The sequence below is a fragment of the Callorhinus ursinus genome, unplaced genomic scaffold (assembly GCF_003265705.2).
Source record: "Callorhinus ursinus isolate GAN/ISIS: 27379988/994484 unplaced genomic scaffold, GSC_fseal_2.0 scaffold9, whole genome shotgun sequence".
In the NCBI taxonomy this organism is placed as follows: domain Eukaryota; kingdom Metazoa; phylum Chordata; class Mammalia; order Carnivora; family Otariidae; genus Callorhinus; species Callorhinus ursinus.
In genome coordinates, this window is record NW_027397071.1 from 63,924,573 (window position 1) to 63,941,930 (window position 17,358).

Genomic DNA, 17,358 nt, shown 5'->3' on the forward strand with positions numbered 1-17,358 from the left:
ATGCTGTTACTCTTCTATCGTGGAAAAACAAAATACAGTATAGACGACACTGGAGAGAAATCCTCTAAATGTGAGATGTGTGATAAAGGCTTCAATCAGACATCACAACTTCAAGCCCATCAGAGAGCCCACCCTAGAGATAAAACCTACAAATGGGAGGCATGTGACAGGCTAGTTAATCAGAATCCTGGTCCTCATCAGAGAGTTCACCCTGGAGAGAAACCATATAAATGTGAGGTATGTGGGAAGGACTTCAGTAAGGCCTCAAATCTTCAAGCCCATCGGAGAATCCACCCTGGAGAGAAGCCATATAAATGTGATGTGTGTGATAAGAACTTCAGCTGGAATTCCCATCTTCAGGCCCATCAGCGAGTCCACACAGGAGAAAAACCATACAAGTGTGCCACATGTGGTAAGTACTTCACTCAGGTTTCACATCTTCAGGTCCATCAGCGAGTCCACACAGGAGAAAAACCATACAAATGTGAGACATGTGGTAAGGGCTTCACTCAGGTTTCACATCTTCAGGTCCATCAGAGAGTCCACACAGGAGAGAAGCCATACAAATGTGAGACATGTGGTAAGGGCTTTTGTCAGAGTTCACATCTTCAAGACCATCAGAGAGTCCACACTGGAAAGAAACCCTACAAGTGTGATATGTGTGGGAAGGGTTTCAGTTGGAGCTCCCATCTTCAAGCCCATCAGAGAGTCCATACTGGGGAGAAACCCTACAAATGTGAAGAATGTGGGAAAGGCTTCATCTGGAACTCATATCTTCATGTTCATCAGAGGATCCACACAGGAGAGAAACCCTATAAATGTGGCATGTGTGGTAAGAGCTTCAATCAGACCTCACATCTTCAAGCCCATTGGAGAGTCCATACGGGAGATAAACCCTACAAATGTTTTGACTGTGGTAAGGGCTTTAGTAAAAGTTCACGTTTGCAAGTTCATCAGAGAGTCCATACTGGTGATAAATCCAATACACATGATGAGTGTGATAAGTGTTCTTCAGAATGTAGACTTCTCACTTTCATCAGAAAATCCACACAGCAGAGAATATTTATAAAATATTGTGTTTTAATAAAAAAAAAAGTCTAGGTACAGACTACTGTGAAGACAAAGGGAGAATCTGGTTAATTCTGCTACAAGAAGAAATGGTCCAGGGAAAATTTTGACATTTGAGCTGGGCCTTAAAGGATGCATGGGTTTTGAGCGGGCAGAGATGTGCAGCAGGATTGTACAGGCAGCGAGAACAGCTAAGGACAAGGAGGACATCATAAAAGAGATGACACTGCCTGGCCTACCTAGCCTGTGGCAGTGAGCTCTGTGCCTTCGAGCAGAGGAGAAAGTGCAGGGTAGCATGGTAAGAGCCCTGGCTTAGTCAAGTCAGCCTGCTTCCGGCCCTCTCGGAATCACGCACCGATAGTGTGAGTTGGTGGCAAGGGGACAAATCATTTTTTTTGCCTCCATTTTCTCATCTGAAAAAAAGAAAGTAATGCCTGGCCCAGGGTTGCATGTTGCCCAACTGTAGGAGGGAGGCATCCTTCACATTGCTTGCACACCGAGTTCCTACCTATCTCAGGTGGGTTGGGAGGATTCAACAAGGTAATACATATAAATACTTAGCCTAGCGGCTGGCACTATGTGCTCAGCAAACTTTCGCTATTGTTAAGCAGGCTGCTGCAATGTTAAGGAATGAATCTCTTTGAAGTCTTTTTTATTTATAAAGGTTTACGCATCCCTATCCTTGTTAAGTCAGCTATGTATTCTGAGATTTATTTGAGTACAATGCAAGATGCACTTTGCGTAATATTCTGGGCTTCGACCAAGAGCAAAACAAAACAAAAAATTAAATCCCTCTAAGAGGCTTTGAATGATCAATCTTTTGTCCCCAGTCTTGGTTCATTTGATTCATGCGAATGTATAGAAGTGTCAAAATATATTTATTTTTATTAATAAAAACCTGTCTTCTGTGACCATCCAGTGTTTCCTTTGGGAACTTTTTCTAGTGTAATTTTGGACCCTGAGATTTAAAGATGTTTGTTTTTATCATTTCCTTTTATATCCAGGAGCAAGGCTGTTTAGAATGGATTAGTTGAGTAGAACATCCGACTCAGAAAATGGGACAGCCATGAATTTGCCTGAAGATTCAGAAACATGGCTAGGGGACAATGATTATTACCAGACTTCAAATGTCAGCAAACACTTCAGGGTTGCTGGAAAGAGAAAATAAAACACACAAGGTTTAATGGCTTTTGCTGTGGGGGTGTTTGGGGCAGCTAGGATGGAACTATTTGCTGAACACATGAGAGTCTTTTTGTTACTTGTCCAACTGGATTAATTGAAGCCTGTTAACAGTCTGTCTTGTAAAACAGAACACAGCCCTTAGCTACTCACCAGTCTACATAGAGAAGGCAGAGGTTAGGGTCTGTCTTCAGAGGTGGAATCAGCAGAGTTTGTGATTATAGCAAGGACCACGACTAGGTAAAGTCAAAGGAGCTTGGTCAGGGGCGCCTGGGGGGCTCAGTCACTTAAGCATCCGACGCTTGGTTTCGGCTCAGGTCCTAATCCCAGGGTTGTGAGAACAAGCCCGCCCTGCACTGGGCTCTGTGCTCAGTGGGAAATCTGCTTGAAGATTCTCTCCCTCTGCCCCTCCCCCCACTCACTTTCTCTCTCTTGTTCTCTCTCTTTAAACTAAAAAAAAAAAAAAAAAAGAAAAGAAAAAGGAGCTTGATTAGTCACAGGTTGGAATCAGACTCTGAGCCTGGCATTCAGAGTGCAAGATGTTTAATAGGGAGTGCCCTGGGTCCACACCAGTGGAAGGAAGGACACAGGATTGGGCTAGGGAGAGGCTGAGCTGCGATGTGGGCCTACTAGCAGCCTTGGCCAACCCCAGGGGGCTGTTGAGCTAACATGACCCATCAGGTCTCACATTAGGCCAAAATGACTGTGCCTTTATACCTATTAGTCATTGGATGTGGGCTGCCCCGGGAAGGGTTGGACCTCGGACAAGGTGGCTCTGCCTGCTGGGCCAGTCCCTGGTGAGGCTGCAGGTTGAAGGCTGCCTGCCTCCCAACAGAACTGCCAGCAGCTGGGGCATGTCCTTCCTGTCCTCGCCTCTCCCCACCTCCAAATTCGGTTGTCACATACGCGATCCAAACCAGTTCCAGAAGCCTCACTGGACAGAGAGAAGCTCCAACTTCTCCCTTTCCCAGTTTACCCCAACAAAGTAAAGTCTCAAGTGACTCACTACCCAAAAACTACTTAACCACTGGGCAGCACCCTCCCCCACCCCCCAACACAAAAGCATAGATCCAGTACTAGCTCCGTGAGGCCGGCTGTGTTTCCCCCAAGCAGGAATTATAAGGACGTTTTACAGCTCACAGCACTGATCTTCCGCAGGCTCCAGACCCGCAGACACAAATAGCTCTCAGGCAATTCCAACGGGATATCTCACAGGTACCTCAGCAACAGTATGCTCAAATCTGAACTCATCACTTTACTGTATTTGCTTTAGCATATATCCATCCATCCATCCATCCACCAATCCTTATTTTTATTGTGTAAATATGTACAACAATATAATTTTAGCCATTTGTAACTGTAAAATTCAGTGACATTAAGTATATTCGCGATGCTGGGTACCCTTCCCCACCATCTCTACCCCAAACTTTTTCATCGTCCTCAACATAAACTCCATATCCATTAAACAATATTCTTTCCTTCCCCCTCTCCCCACCCCCTGGGAACCTCTAGTCTACTTTGTGTCTCTGCGAATCTGCGTGTTCTAGGCATCTCATATACGTGAAATCATACATTTGTCCTTGTGTGACTGGCTTATCTCACTAAGCATAATGTTTTCAAGGTCCATCCATGTTGTAGTATATATCAGAATCTCATACCTTTTTATGTTAAAAAGGTTACTCTTTTTACAGGAAACCTACTCTTTTTACAGGAAACCTACAAAGGTTTCCATTGTGTGTATAGACATTTTTGTTTATCCATTCATCTGCTGGGGACTCTTCCTTATTTCTTTCCTTTCTTGCATTGATACTGCAACAATCCCATAAACAGCCATCCCTTAACAGCCTCTGATCCTTTGATTTCTTCTCTTTCTTCCGGAACAAACAGTAAGATCCTCCTTGGATATATCCGTTGCCCTTTCCTCACCCTCCCTGACCCTATCCCATTCTCGGCTACATCATGGCGCTCAATTTCTAGTGGTATTCCGTGGCCTTAGCATTGCCTGTTTCTCCAAGCTGGTCTGCTTTATACTCCTTCACATCTGATGCTCCAGCCACACCAAGCACCTCACTCTACCCCAAACGTGCTGTGCCCTAGCACCAACTTGTCTTGTTTTGTGCTGTTTCTTCTGCCTGGAATATAATACATTCCATTTTTTCTGCACAGAAATCTCTACTCACCATTCAAAATCCAAATTAAATGTCACATCTGTGAACATACCTCCCCAACTCTGCCAGGTAGTTTGTTTCTCTTTTCTCTATTTCCCCAAAGTATTCTGTTCCTACCTCTACTTTCAGTCCTTACTGCAATGTACTGCAATAACATACTTGCCTGCCTTTTTTGTTAGATTGACCTCTGCTTGGACTGTCAATTCTTTGCACATCTGTTCCGTGTGCCTGGAAGCTAGTACCATCCACAAAGAATGCTGCATATGTGAGCAGGGTGGTGGGGTGATGCAGCAGAGTCCCATCTCTGGGCTCGAAGACCACTGCCACTACTGAGTGACGGGGCTGGGGCACCTCACTCTCCCTCTGAGTTTGCTTCTTCATTTGTAAATAATTCAACATCCTAGAGTGGTACTGAGAGCTACACGAAGTGATTGATGTGGAATTGTCTTTATAAAGCAATGGTGAGTGGTCTAAAATGGCCGGTTCCTTTAGTCTTCATGTACTTCTCCTTCCAGATTATTCTGCCCTTCTACAGGGAGTTCCCAGTTTTGTGAATTATTCTTTTAAGAATAAATCACCAACAGTGAGGATGTAATTTTGGAGTAAATGATTCATTTGAGTTATTTTCAGTGTTGGGTTTGTTTGTGTACGTGGTTGGAAATGCAGGGATGCAGAGCTTAGGCAGTAAAAGAAAGAACTTTCTAATTGTCCGTGTAGTCCAATGGTGGCTTCCGGCTCAGAGGTAAGCAGTTCCCCGTCACTGGAGGCATACAAGCAGAGGCTGGTGAGCCTTACTCATAGAAAAGGCTGATCAGAGAAAGTATGACCTGGCCTGAGGGGCAAAGGCAAAGGAGGGCTGAGCTAGCTGATGCCTGAGGATCCTTCTTTTTCTGAAGGGACATCATTCTAAAATTTACATACAAACCACTCAGAGAGCCGGATCAGGCTTTTGTATTCTATTCAGGGGATAAGGTAAAATGGTGGGGGTTTTCTTTCCTCTTTAAGTGAAAGTTGTGGATTTTATGTAAGACCACAGTAACAAATCTGACATTTCTACTTTGTGAGTCTGAGCTAAAGCTGAGATTTGGTTTTTAAATATGAAAGTAAACTGTTACTAGCTCAATTTAAGTCTCCAGGATTTATATTTATATATAACCTTTAAAGTTCTCCCAACTTTTCACCCTGGAGAAAAGAAGAAATTACAGCCATCTTACTTAGTGCTGGAAGTCGAGAGAGACACTAGTTGTAGTTTAATGGAAAACTGACCCTGTTTTGCCTGGGCTCCCAGCAGTTTCCACTGCCTTCTAACTGATGTGAACTCTCACACTCAGGGACATAGTCATGAACCTCACATATTAAATTGAGTGCTTTTGTGGTCCAAGCTCAATTACAAATCACTTTTAAAAATGTTTCTTCATGGTATTTTTAAGAGTACGATTTGTTTTTAAACATCACCCTTTTATAGTCCAAAGCAGCAAATTCATGTCATTATTGCTCATGGCAAATCCATTTCAATTCCCCAAAAACTACTTTTCAGTGTTTCTCTCTTTGTGCTGTTTCCGCTCCAGTGTACCAGTGTGCAGCTTTCCCTGTACCCCTCCTCCACTGCCCCCCCCGCCCCGCCCCCGGACAGAGCTGGGCTCAAGTCAGAAGCATGCCGTGTTAGCATTAGAGGACTCCTGATTTCATCTCAGCTAATTCAAATCTCTGCAGCTCCCCCCCCCACTCTTATTAAGGATGAAGAAACTGAGGTATGGTGGGGGCAGGGGGTGCTCACAAAGCAAGTAGTAGCAAAATTAAGCTTGGTCACAAGGACTTTTGAGTCTCAAAAGACTGAGTTTGGTTTCCCAGAAGTAGCACGTAAAAGCAGGTGCAAGTAGCTTATTTGTCAGGTGATCCCAGGATCCTAGCAGGAACGTGAGGAAATGAGACAGCATTTCCTCACAGGGAAGGCAGCTATTTATTCGTGGGCAGGTTAACGCTGTGGGCAACTGGGGCTCAAGCCCCCGAGAAGCTCTGGAAATGGTTCACAACAAGCCTCCTAGCTCTTTCACCAACTCTTGTTTGTTGTTGGTTGAGCGCTGTTCCCAAGCTCTTAACTACCCCCCCCCCCCCACCCCCCGCCACTTCCAGCCTGCTCTGTGCAGGCAGCAAAGCATTTTTCTGCAACCAGAGAAAGCTCTCAGCACAGAGCCGTAGGGCTTTCTGCAGAAAGTCACCCAGCAAACAGCGCTGGTGCTGGCCTGGGAGATATGAGCGGGGCTGGGCCGCCTCTGCGTCAGTGGTCAGATGCAGATTTCACTCCTGTCTCTGCGCAATTAACCTCAGAGCTCTCTGCCTTCGAGCTGAGAGGCTGAAATGAAACATGATTTATAAAGGGAGATTAAATATGTAGGGTCAATATTTGCAAATGAGCAAATAGTATCCCTATTTTATGGGAACGTACCATGCACTTTTGCCCCTTACCTCCTTTGTCATGCAGTCCCTCTGCCCTGCATGACTTGTCCTAGAAAACTCCAACTCATCTTCCAAAGTCCAGCTCCAGTATGAGTTTTTCTGTTATGCCCTTTCCTGATTCCTCAGGAAAAATTAATCACTCCCCTGCTTTGTTCTGATAGCATGTTGTGCGAGCTCTGAAATAATAGGATGACGTAGTGTCGAGCCTCCTGTGCGCCCATCTCAGCTCTACTATTAGTAGTTATAATAGCTAATGTTTATTGAGTTTAATTACGACTTTATGTGCCAGGCACTGTTTAGAATACTTTATATTAATTACCTCCTTGAATCCCCTCAACAACTCTCTGCAGTAGCTATAATTAATATCTCCAATTTGTCGAAAGGAATCAGAGAGGTTAAGCAACTTTCCTGGGATCGTGTAGTTAGCAAGGGGCAGAACCAGAAGGTTCCAGAAGGTCAGGCTTCCAAGTCCCCCCTCTTAACCACTGTACAGAACAGCCTCTCTTTGGCTGCAGTAGAGAAGGGGTCCGAAAGACTAAACCCTGAGGGTATTGCTGGCAGTTTTTATAGGGCCCCCTGCTGGGCTAGGAAACACTGTAGAGAATCTTACACGGATGGGCAACACAAGATTTACATTTTACAAAGATCATTCTTGCTCCGGTAATAGGGTGAATTGAAAGAGAGCTTGAACACAGAGATGGATGACCGTCAAGAGGCTGGTGCGGTGATCTGGGAAAGAAATAATGAAGTTCCGGGTTTAGCACAAGCTAGCCCCCACTTACCTCCCTCGCCACTCCCCAACGCAGCGGGGCTATGACATCTGGATGTGCAGGTGGTGCCCTGCACAAGTGCATCTGGCCAGGAGGGCGTGTAGGGGCAGAAACACAGCCACCCATGAGCCCTGGCAAGGGGACCCACACCAAGAAGGAAAGGCACTTTTTGCTCACTTGCATGAAGAAGCCAGATGGGTTAGTGGGGGCCTTGCCAATGCAGATATTTTAAACTACTTTTTGTTTCCTGATTGTGTCCTGGTTTTCCCCCACCTCTGTGTTTTGAACATTTGGTTTGCTCTGATAAGGATGCTCTTTCTCTCGTTCATTAATTTATTCTTTCACTTATTCATATAACACATTCTTTTTAGCATACATCCCGTGCCAGGTACCTTTGCATTTGGGTGCAAATGGTGACTCGGTTGGGGAGCTTACAATCTAGGAGATGAGATGAATATTCCTGGCATCATTATACAGATAGGTCACTCTGACATTTTCTTCAAAGGTAAAGTCAGGGGACCATGAGACTCTATGCTGTGTGCTGGGGACTTAGCTGCTTTGGAAGACAGCTGATCATAGTAAGGTCATCACTGGGAAATATGGCTTCCCTTAGGATGTGTAGAATTTTTACGGCCAGGTAAGGAATAAGTAGGAACCAACCAGGCAAAGAGAGTAGAGAACGAGAGTGGCTACCTGTCTCATGGCCCTACTACCTTTGATAGCATGCCCACGCATCTCTGGCTGAAAGGACAGAGGTCTGGACCCAGACAGGCTCGCATCACAGAGAGGGGACACTGCGGTGGAGGCCCTGCAGGACAGTAGAGTCTGCGGAGGGGAGTGGGCACCGCAGGGCAGACGGCAGGAGGTTAGAGACTCAGAGGCCCGTGGGGAACTCTCATAGGCTGCTAGAATCTTTCGAATATAGGGATGTTCAGTACTTAATTTTAAATTGTGCTTCTGTGGTTTAAGATTCTTTCCCTCCCCAAACCCTCAGTACATTTGGTTGCACGCAAATGCTTCAAGGGAATGGTTTTGGGTAAAATGAGGGGGAAAAGCTGAGTTCCCAGTAACGGTCAGTAGGCAACAGTGAGGAAAGTACGGCCAAGTGAGGTGACACCGATGAGGTCAAGGGTCAGGGGACACGGAAATGTGGAGGCAGCAGCAACAGGAAGCGTTCATAGAATCAGCTGTGTTTAAGCCTTAAAGGACGAGAATTTTATTTGTAGTCACTTACAGTGAGTGATGATCAGAGGTAGCATCGAAGAGGGTCAGATGAGAGTAGGGGCAGCCTAGACACGAGACAGAAAGGAAGGGACCGTCTCACTGTGTCCTTGGCAACGGGGCAGGGCTGTGGTCCCTTTCCAGACATCTGAGGCATGGTGTGCACACTCCAGCTGGAGGGGGCTCCTCCCTGCCAGCTGGCCCCCCAAGTCACTACCCAGCCAGCCGCCACGCGAAGCCTTCCAGGACCTTAGGGAATTACTAATTCACCATTTATTGGACGCTGTTACTTTCTGGGTACATAGTCACTTGGGACGTGGCCCTTGGTCTTTTGTCCTTGCCCCTTGGAGTACCCAGCCTAGCCGGGGAGATAAACATCACGGGACAGTGATTGGTACTGTCACAGAGGCAGGTCCAGAGGGTGTGGGATCCTGACCCAGTTGTGGCAAGTACATTAAATGCCTCAAGGCAGTGGAAACTCCACATGTGTTCAGAAGTGATGGTGGGAAGGGGCAGAATTTGAGTGGCACCAAGGAGAGCCCCCCAGAGCTCCCTGCCCAAACACCATCTGTCACCATGCTTACATTCCACCCTGGTCCCTCACTCCCTGGGGTCCGACAGTGGAAGTAAAGGCCCTCCTGGGTCGGTGCCTGCCGGAAATAGATGACTAGGGGTTGGGAACGAGGGAGGGAGGAGAGGACAAAGGGCGGAGGGAAGGGATACAGGTGAGCAAAGATGCACTTGGACTTTTGCAATGTTTTTGCAACCCTTTTCTTATATCTTCCACTTTTTTAAGCCTCAAAATACATGTATAGTAAAAGCTCCTAAATGGAAGCACCAAGAGGGTGGAAACTGTGTTTCTGAGGTAGGAACATAAGGCAGTATAATGGAAAAAGAGCTGGAATCAGAAGACCTGGGTGCGAGTCCTGCTGTGTGGCCCTGAGCAAACCCAGAGCCCTCTCTGGTCTCCCTTTCCCCACGTGGCCAGTGTGCAGGTTGGGGCAGGGGCTCCTGCCGTCTCAGCCTCAGTGGTCCCCGGTTTTCACAGCATGATGGATGGGCCCAGCTCCAGTCCAGTTTACTCTGTCTCCACTGAAGCCAGGTCTGCGGAGTCAGGCAAAATAGCCCCAGAGGAAGATGTTGATGGCCAGCAGCAGGATGGCATTGACATCGCAGACGCTTCTCCAGAGCGGCTCCTCGGCAATGCTGGTCAGCTTCCGCTGGCGTGCGGCCATCTCCTCGGGGCTCAGCGCAGGCTCGGGGCTGCCAGCCAGCCCGCAGAACCAGTCCCACAGCAGCCTGCCCCACCGCCTGCGCGGGGCTGAGGACCACAGCGGGGGAAGGGAAGCAGAAGGGGAGGTGAGGCCAGGTGGCAGACAGGGGAGTGACAGGGGGCAGGGGAGGGGGAGCTGGTGAGACACGGAAGGCAGGGTGGTGGGGGAGCACAGAAAACAAGGCAGGTGGCACTGGGCCTTGCTGGGAGCTTACAGACTGGGCACCCAGCGGGGACTGGGACAGAGATCTGGCCCCAGCGTCCAGTCATCCAGCAGAGCCTGTCAGTGATGCAGGTAGTGGGGACTGGGGACGGGGTGAGGATGATGGGGCTCATCCCGATTCAGAGCATGAGATGGAGCGGGGCACGATCTCTCCCAGGGTGGCTGGGAACCACTTTCCCACTCCGCACTGGCCTGCCTGAGGTCCTGTGCATGTCACCCACTCGGCTTCTCCGAGCTGCAGCTTCTCTCTCAAACAGGTTAACCGTGATGCTTGGTTCTTCTCCAGGTTGCTTTGAGCATCAGATAAGAATGGACATTTGCTAGCATTTTGAAAAGTGACCCATGCTGGAGCAGCAGGGGAGAGGCTCTGGGGACTATAAGGTTCCAAACGTGCATGAGACTGAGCCGGTGCGGACCTGGCTCCCCAGCACCAGGATGGGGCTGTTTTGAGGTTAAAGAGTAGCTCAGTTCTTTAAAAACTAAGCTTAAAGAAAGTAATAAAGTATTTTTAAAGTTGGGTTTTTTTTTGCATTAGCAGACAGCATATTAAAATAAATATTTCATTGAGGTTGGACAGAACCCACTGGAAATGCTTTATTATCTTAATGACTTTGGAACTTGGTACCTGGTATGCTCAGTGTGACCACAGAGTGCAATCTCTGGTCCCATGAAGAGACCATCTGGTCCTGCTCCCTCCTTACCCAGGAGGGAAAAGGCTCAGAGAAAGGAAGGGACCTGCTTGAGGTCACACAGCGACAAGGCTGCACTAAGCAATACCAGGCGTGTGGCATTTCAAGTATACTAGGTCTTAGCATTTTACAAGCCTATCCAAGAACTCTCTTCTGATTCTCAGGGCTGCCCTCAGAAGCAGATGATGCACGGGGCGTCACGTGCAAATTCCGAGGCTCAGAAGTCCCTAGGTGGTTATTGGTGACCCAGTCCATCTAAGTCTGTCTACAACCTGGATGTGTACACTTCTTTTAGATCTATTCGGCTGTCCTTAAAATATTTTTCATCTTTTTTTTTTTTTTTAGGACACAAAACTACACTGGGAACCACTTTCCCACTCCGCACTGGCCTGCCTCAGGGCAGTTTCACTATTTAACCTGAGGACAACACGGATGAGACTTCATCTGCCTGTAGACCTTTTGAGAGGGGGATTCCAGAGGCTGCCTTATAGGAGTGGGAAGTGCTCCTTCGTCTTGTGGGGAGCAAGCCCCCCACAGGGAGCAGAAGTTTCTCTGCTTCTCAAGGGATAGGCTCTGCCCTGCGGCACGGGGCCGGCCAGGGAAAGCCGCAACGATCATGGCCGTCTATCTCGTGCTGGGGTTCCGCCGGGACAGCGCGAGTGGTGCCCTTCCTCCTCCCACTGAAGCTACCTTCCTAGCTTCTCCCGTCCCTTTCTTCCCTTGGATCTACCTCCCTAGAAGGGCCTGCGATTCCTCCCTGCCATACATTTTATAGGGGCAAGACCTGGTTCTTGCCATGATGCGGGGCGAAACTGTTTTGAGACCTCATCTGGTGCATGGACCACAAAGTTTGAAAAAGAGACAAGGGGTCACATTGTGCAAAGCAAAACACACTGGAACTATTGGGGCAATTGATTAGACAGGGGTCGGGGGACGATGTTGACTTTGAGCTTTAGTGGTGCTTTCTGAAGTCAGCCTATGTGGGTTTTGACCTTGGAAGTTTGTAAAGGGTTACATTCTCCATTACGCATAGCTTTTTATAGTGGACCACTGGCTTTTAATTGCTGCAGCTTGGGCAAGAAGATGGGAGTGTTCGATCTTGGTGGGATGCTGGAGCTTATGATGTTATTAACTCTAGGCACCTGGCTGCTTCTCTAGGCAGGGCCTTAGCAAAGTGGAGGGAGTCAAGAAAGGTGGGCAATTTCTCAGGCCTCAGGGGAGCAAAAGCCCCCCCCCCCCGCCCACCGCGAACCTGGCAAAGATGAGGGACCTGTTCCGGTCCGACAACAGGCACTTTGACGACCTTACCTATGCTCTTGACTTACATGAGTTATTAAAAGTGTGGACACCAGAGGCTGGGAATGGAACTAAGACATTGTTGAGGCCCTGAAGGAGGAGGCAGCTGACAAAGGCACCCCAACTCTACCCAGGTGGTGGGGTTCCCTCTAACTGAGGCAGGAAGTAAATTTAGGACTTAAATGTCATTAAGTTATTAATTCCCGAGTGCAAGAGAAATTGATTTGGGGCTTTAACTTGCCACCTGATTTAACTTTTTTGACTATAATTTTCCCTTAGGAATTTTATAATTTAGGAAATCTCTATAATGTCATTATATCAGACTATTCTAACATGGGTGTTTAATCACACTGTAGGAAGGTTATAGTTGCATTATGTCCAAAGCAGAAACATGTCTTATGCCAATTTTCAACTTTAGAGACTGTGTGGCCTTGGAGTACATCTCACTGAGGTACTATTCTAACACATGCAAGAACCTCTATGAGGCAAAACGTATGTGGCCCATCAGCAGCTCAAGGACGATATCCATAGGAATGGCTGTCAGGCTGGAGGAACCTTATGAAGATGGACAGAACTGTATGGACCCAGGGCTGCTCTTATCCCGTGAGGGACAGCCATGCGTCTCTGTGACCTTAGGCAGAATTTTTAAGCCCTGTGGGAAATAAGTAAATAATAAAGTGGGGGCCAGTTTCTTTGATGTGCCTCATGTTTCCTTCTATCTGGAGGGAACTCAGTGTAACACTCTTTTTTCTGCCCTTAGACTCATTCAACCCAGGGGAAGAGAGGGGACTCTCCCCTCCTGGTAGATTTGGGAAGCATGGAGGGGACATGCTTGGTTGTGTCCCTCCCTCCTCCTTGTCAATGTTGGGGTCACAGGGGTAGGTGGCTGATGGGCACCTCTGTCTAACACCGGGCTTCACCATAAGGAAACGCACCTCCCCACAGATACAAACAAAATCTCTCTACCTATATTTTGGCTCCTATCTGCCTTCCTTATTTGTCTTATTTCTCAAATAGTTTAATAGCCATGCGGGAAGGGAGGAACGGTCATTTTTTTTTTTTTTTGGCATCCCTCAGAGACCCCATCCCCAGGAAGCCCCAAAGGAGGGTCTCTGGGGCCCCATGACATGGCATCCCCATTACTCTTCTGTGATGTGTGCCCCCCAGCATGCCCCCAGCCTACCTCCATGCTGGTCCTGGCCCTGGCTGGAGCTCTCTCTCCCTCCACCTCCTGGAGGGCTCACCCCAGATGGCATCTCTGATGTCCCTGGCGTGCCCTCCGGGGCCTCCTTCTCCAGCTTAGGGTGGGGACCGTTCCGTGTCCACCACGTCAGGCGAGCAAGCTGGAGGGAAAGAAAATACTGCTTGACTTGGGTACCCTTGGGGGTAGTCTTACTGTGGAACAAGAGGACTCCCCTTCACAGGAGGCCAACAGAGCAGTGAGGAGCATGAGGAACAGGCACAGGACCGAGTCAGGAGGCCTGGCTCTGAGCCCAAATGCCCCTTCCTTTGAAAAGCTGCGCCCCCTGAGTACCTGCTCCCCCTGAGCACCTGCTCCAGGCTCTACGCTCATAGCCTGGGAGGGAAGAAGCCAGACAGAGAGGCAGGTGCCCCATGACAGAAGGCTTCCACAACCCTACCTTGGAAGAAGAAACTCATAGGCAATGGAGAGCCCCTGCAGACTTTAGACAAAAGGAAGAGACTCTAAGTTGTGGGATTTAGAAAGATCTCTTGGAGTGAATTGAAGGGATTCAAGCTGGAGGCTGTTGGAACAGCAGAGCAAGAAATACAGAGCATCTGGGGGAGGAGAAGGGTGTGGTCTTCGGGTGAGGGAGAAGCGAACATGGCTCTTAGGTTCCTGCCTTGGACCATCAGGTGGGTGGCGGACGAGCTCGAAGAGTCTGCCTACAGAGTGCCTGCAGAGCCTGCTGCCACAGAGTGGAGATGTCCAGGGACAGAGCAGCAAGCCCACGTCCCCTGGACAGCCCTGGTGGCTTTCTCTCCTCTCCCATTTTGGTGGCGCAGCAGAAAATCCAGCAAGTTCTCTAGCTGAAATTGGTTGGACCCAACCAGGACTATCTGAACTCTGGACTTTCCAAAAAGCTCTTTTCCTGGCCCAGCAGCTCTTGGTTACATATTGGCCCAGGTATCCCCTGCCCTGCCGCCAAATTCCTACAGGCATGTCCAGCAGCCCAGGGTGAGCGGCCATCCTCCAGGACCCTTCCGCTGGCTTCCAGCTATGTCTTTGTACGGTCTCAGGAGAGCCCAGACTGCTTCTCCACTTGAAAGTGCCTCTTAGTGTGACTTCATCCTTACACAATGTGTCATTAGCCGTGTATGGGTGGTGTCTCTTTATGTCATGGGAGGCAGCTGGATTTGGGTTTGAATCTTGGGCGAGAGAGAGAGAACGGAGTTTCATCTTCCTGTAGAGGATTGTTGAGTTCCCGGGTATGGATAGGACAGCTCAATGACAGTGTGGGGTGAGAAGGGTTTTAGGTCATAGGTGGGACCCTAAGGGACACTGAAAACCAAACTGGAGGGACATGTGTCATGGACGTGAGCAGAAGAGAGGTCTTCGGGATGCAGGAAGTGGTCCGTGGTGGCTGGTTCTCCTCAGAACTCACTGAGGATGAAGATGGTGGAATGTTCGTTAATTTCTAGCAACAAGAAGGTTATTGGGGTCTTGGTGAAAGCAATTTCGGGGAAAGGGGGGACATCAGCCAGACTGGATGAGAAGGAGACAAGAGGCGGGAAGTGAAGGCTGCGAGTGATCACCCTGCAAAGTCGGCTGTTGAGGAGCCCAGCGGGAGGCAGCGTAACTAGGGAGGGCCGGGGTCCGGGGAGGGGGTTTCGAGTGGGAGACACTTCTGTATGGGAGTGAGGCAGCAGACAACGGAGAAGCTGAGGATTCAAGCAGTGGGGAGAGATCACTTCTGGAGCGAGCCACCAGAGAGACCCGCCTCTCTTGGCTCCTCTGTTTGTAGGAGGAATTAGTGACATCAAGGGTCTAGAGTGGTTTTGCAAACTCTCCAGCACCATACAGATAAGGGATGTTAGTAATGCCTTCCACCCAATGTTCCAGGGACTAGTTTCTGGCACGGGCTCTGTTATGGGCTGAATTCTACCCCCTCCCAATTCGTATGTCCTAACCTCCAGTACTTCAGAATGTGACTATATGTGCAGATGAGGCCTTTAAAGTGGTAATTAAGGTTAAATGAGGACGTTAGAGTGATCCTAATGCAATACAACTGGTGTCCTTTTAAGAAGAGGCGATTAGGACACAGACACTCAGGGGAAGACGGGGTGACGACAGAGAGGCGAAGACAGACATCTGCAAGCCAAGGAGGGGCCTCGGGGGAAACAACTCTGCCAACACCTTGATCTCAGACTTCATGCCTCCAGAACTGTGAGAAAATAAACTTCAGTTGTTGAAGCCACGCAGATGGCAGTGCCCTGTCATGACCGCCCATGATGTAAAGATGAGAGGTTTCAAAAGACAGCTTCCATGACTGAGGACTGGAAAATCTGTCAGCATGGGAGAGGGGAGCACTTGCTCTGGGGGACGCTGTGTCTTTTCTCATCTACCTGTTTCTTGACTGGCCAACGAATCCTTCCTCCTTCCCCTAGGGCCAGCTCGAAGTGACCTTGTCGGGGAACCCTCTGCAGCCCCGCAGGGGTGACTGCCCCCCCTGTGCTCAGCCCCTCCCTTTGAGCTTGGTCCTTCTGCACTTTCTTTTGGTAGAGTAACTGTCGGCGTTGGTGTCTGTCCCCAAAAGTCGCTGGCAGGGACCATTCATCTTTGTAACCCTAGCACAGTGCCTGGCACGCAGGAGGTGCTCCCTGAGTAATTTTCCAATTGAGAGAATTACTTTTCACCTGGGATTGAATAGTCCAGTGAGCTCCCCGTCCCAAGGACGTGTGTATGGCCACAGAGGAGACAACCCACTGGAATGAAACTCAGTGGTAGAATCCCAGGCCCCGGGGGTAGGGACAGCGTTTTGAGGAGCCCCAGCGCAAGCACTCCACTTGCCTTTTCCTCAGGGATGGGAGTGGTACAGAGGCTGACGGCTACAATGACGATGGCAGTGAGCCCACAGAGCAGGAGGGCAAAGTAGAGGTAGTGGAAGTCCTTCAGCACAGCCGGCCTCTGGTCCACCTCCCCACAGGCTGGCACGGGGTATGAGAACTCCAGGATCATGCGCAGAAGCCCCACAGCCAGGCCAAACATGAGGCCCCAGAAGGCTCCCTGTGGAGAGAGGGTAGACATGGGAGGCCCGAGCAAGCTCAAAGCCACGGTCTGTTACAGGGTTTGCAGGCCCACCTTAGTGAGCTCCCTGTTAATGCTGAGGCTTTGTCTGAACTTAAAGGCAGGCAGAGTGGTGCCCTGGGGAGGGCACAGGCTCCAGAGTCAGACAGACAAGGATTTGGATCCTGGCTCTGTTCCAGAATGATTGAAATAGAGACTCAACCTCACTGGCTTGGAGTTTTCTCATGTGCAATGATAAGAGAAATTAGTATATACTAAGTATAGATGCTTAGTATTCAACTAGAATGGAATATGGTTTTGTAATGAGCGGGGAAAACCAAGATCCCCCATCCTGATTTTCTGTTATAATAAATAAAAAATCAGAATAGAGCTCTTCTAGAAAGAAGAAAGAAAGGAAGAAAGAAAGGAAGAAAGAAAGAAAGAAAGAAAGAAAGAAAGAAAGAAAGAAAGAAAGAAAGAAAGAAAGAAAGAAAGAAAGAAAGAAAGAAAGAAAGAAAAAGAAAAAGAAGAAAGGGAAAGCAAAGCAAAGCAAAGCAAAGCAAAGCTCTGGCAACTCCCCTATCTTGTTTATAAAACCACTTGACCCAAACCTATACCTGTTCCCCGTATGTGAGGGTCAGAGGGCTCGTATTTTTTAAGAAAAATGAGATGCCGATCCTGATATCAAGAATTCTGGAATGAGGGGCGCCTGGGCGGCTCAGTCGTTAAGCATCTGCCTTCTGCTGGGGTCATGATCCCAGGGTCCTG

General features: G+C 48.6%; 2 protein-coding genes across 7 annotated transcripts in view; one reads left to right on the top strand and one right to left on the bottom strand.

Annotated features, from left to right (window-relative positions):
- Nucleotides 1-7,689, top strand: LOC112823990 (uncharacterized). The gene is made up of 3 exons (XM_073896025.1): nucleotides 1-1,018; nucleotides 3,406-3,476; nucleotides 7,540-7,689. Exons 1-3 carry the CDS (start codon nucleotides 1-3, stop codon nucleotides 7,687-7,689), a joined length of 1,239 nt encoding a protein of 412 aa, XP_073752126.1.
- Nucleotides 7,530-17,358, bottom strand: part of SLC5A9 (solute carrier family 5 member 9) — a 24,078-nt gene continuing 14,249 nt past the window's right edge. For 5 of the 6 annotated variants that reach the window (XM_073896790.1, XM_025871873.2, XM_073896788.1 and 2 more), the window contains 3 exons: nucleotides 16,375-16,590; nucleotides 13,528-13,687; nucleotides 8,839-10,184 (listed from right to left, as the gene is read on the bottom strand). In XM_073896790.1, coding sequence (XP_073752891.1) covers nucleotides 9,976-10,184; nucleotides 13,528-13,687; nucleotides 16,375-16,590 — 585 coding nt within the window. In that variant the 3' untranslated portion in view covers nucleotides 8,839-9,975. Of the gene's footprint in view, nucleotides 7,602-8,838; nucleotides 10,185-13,527; nucleotides 13,688-16,374; nucleotides 16,591-17,358 lie in introns of those variants that run through there. The other variant, XR_012379489.1, reaches the window with a different exon arrangement.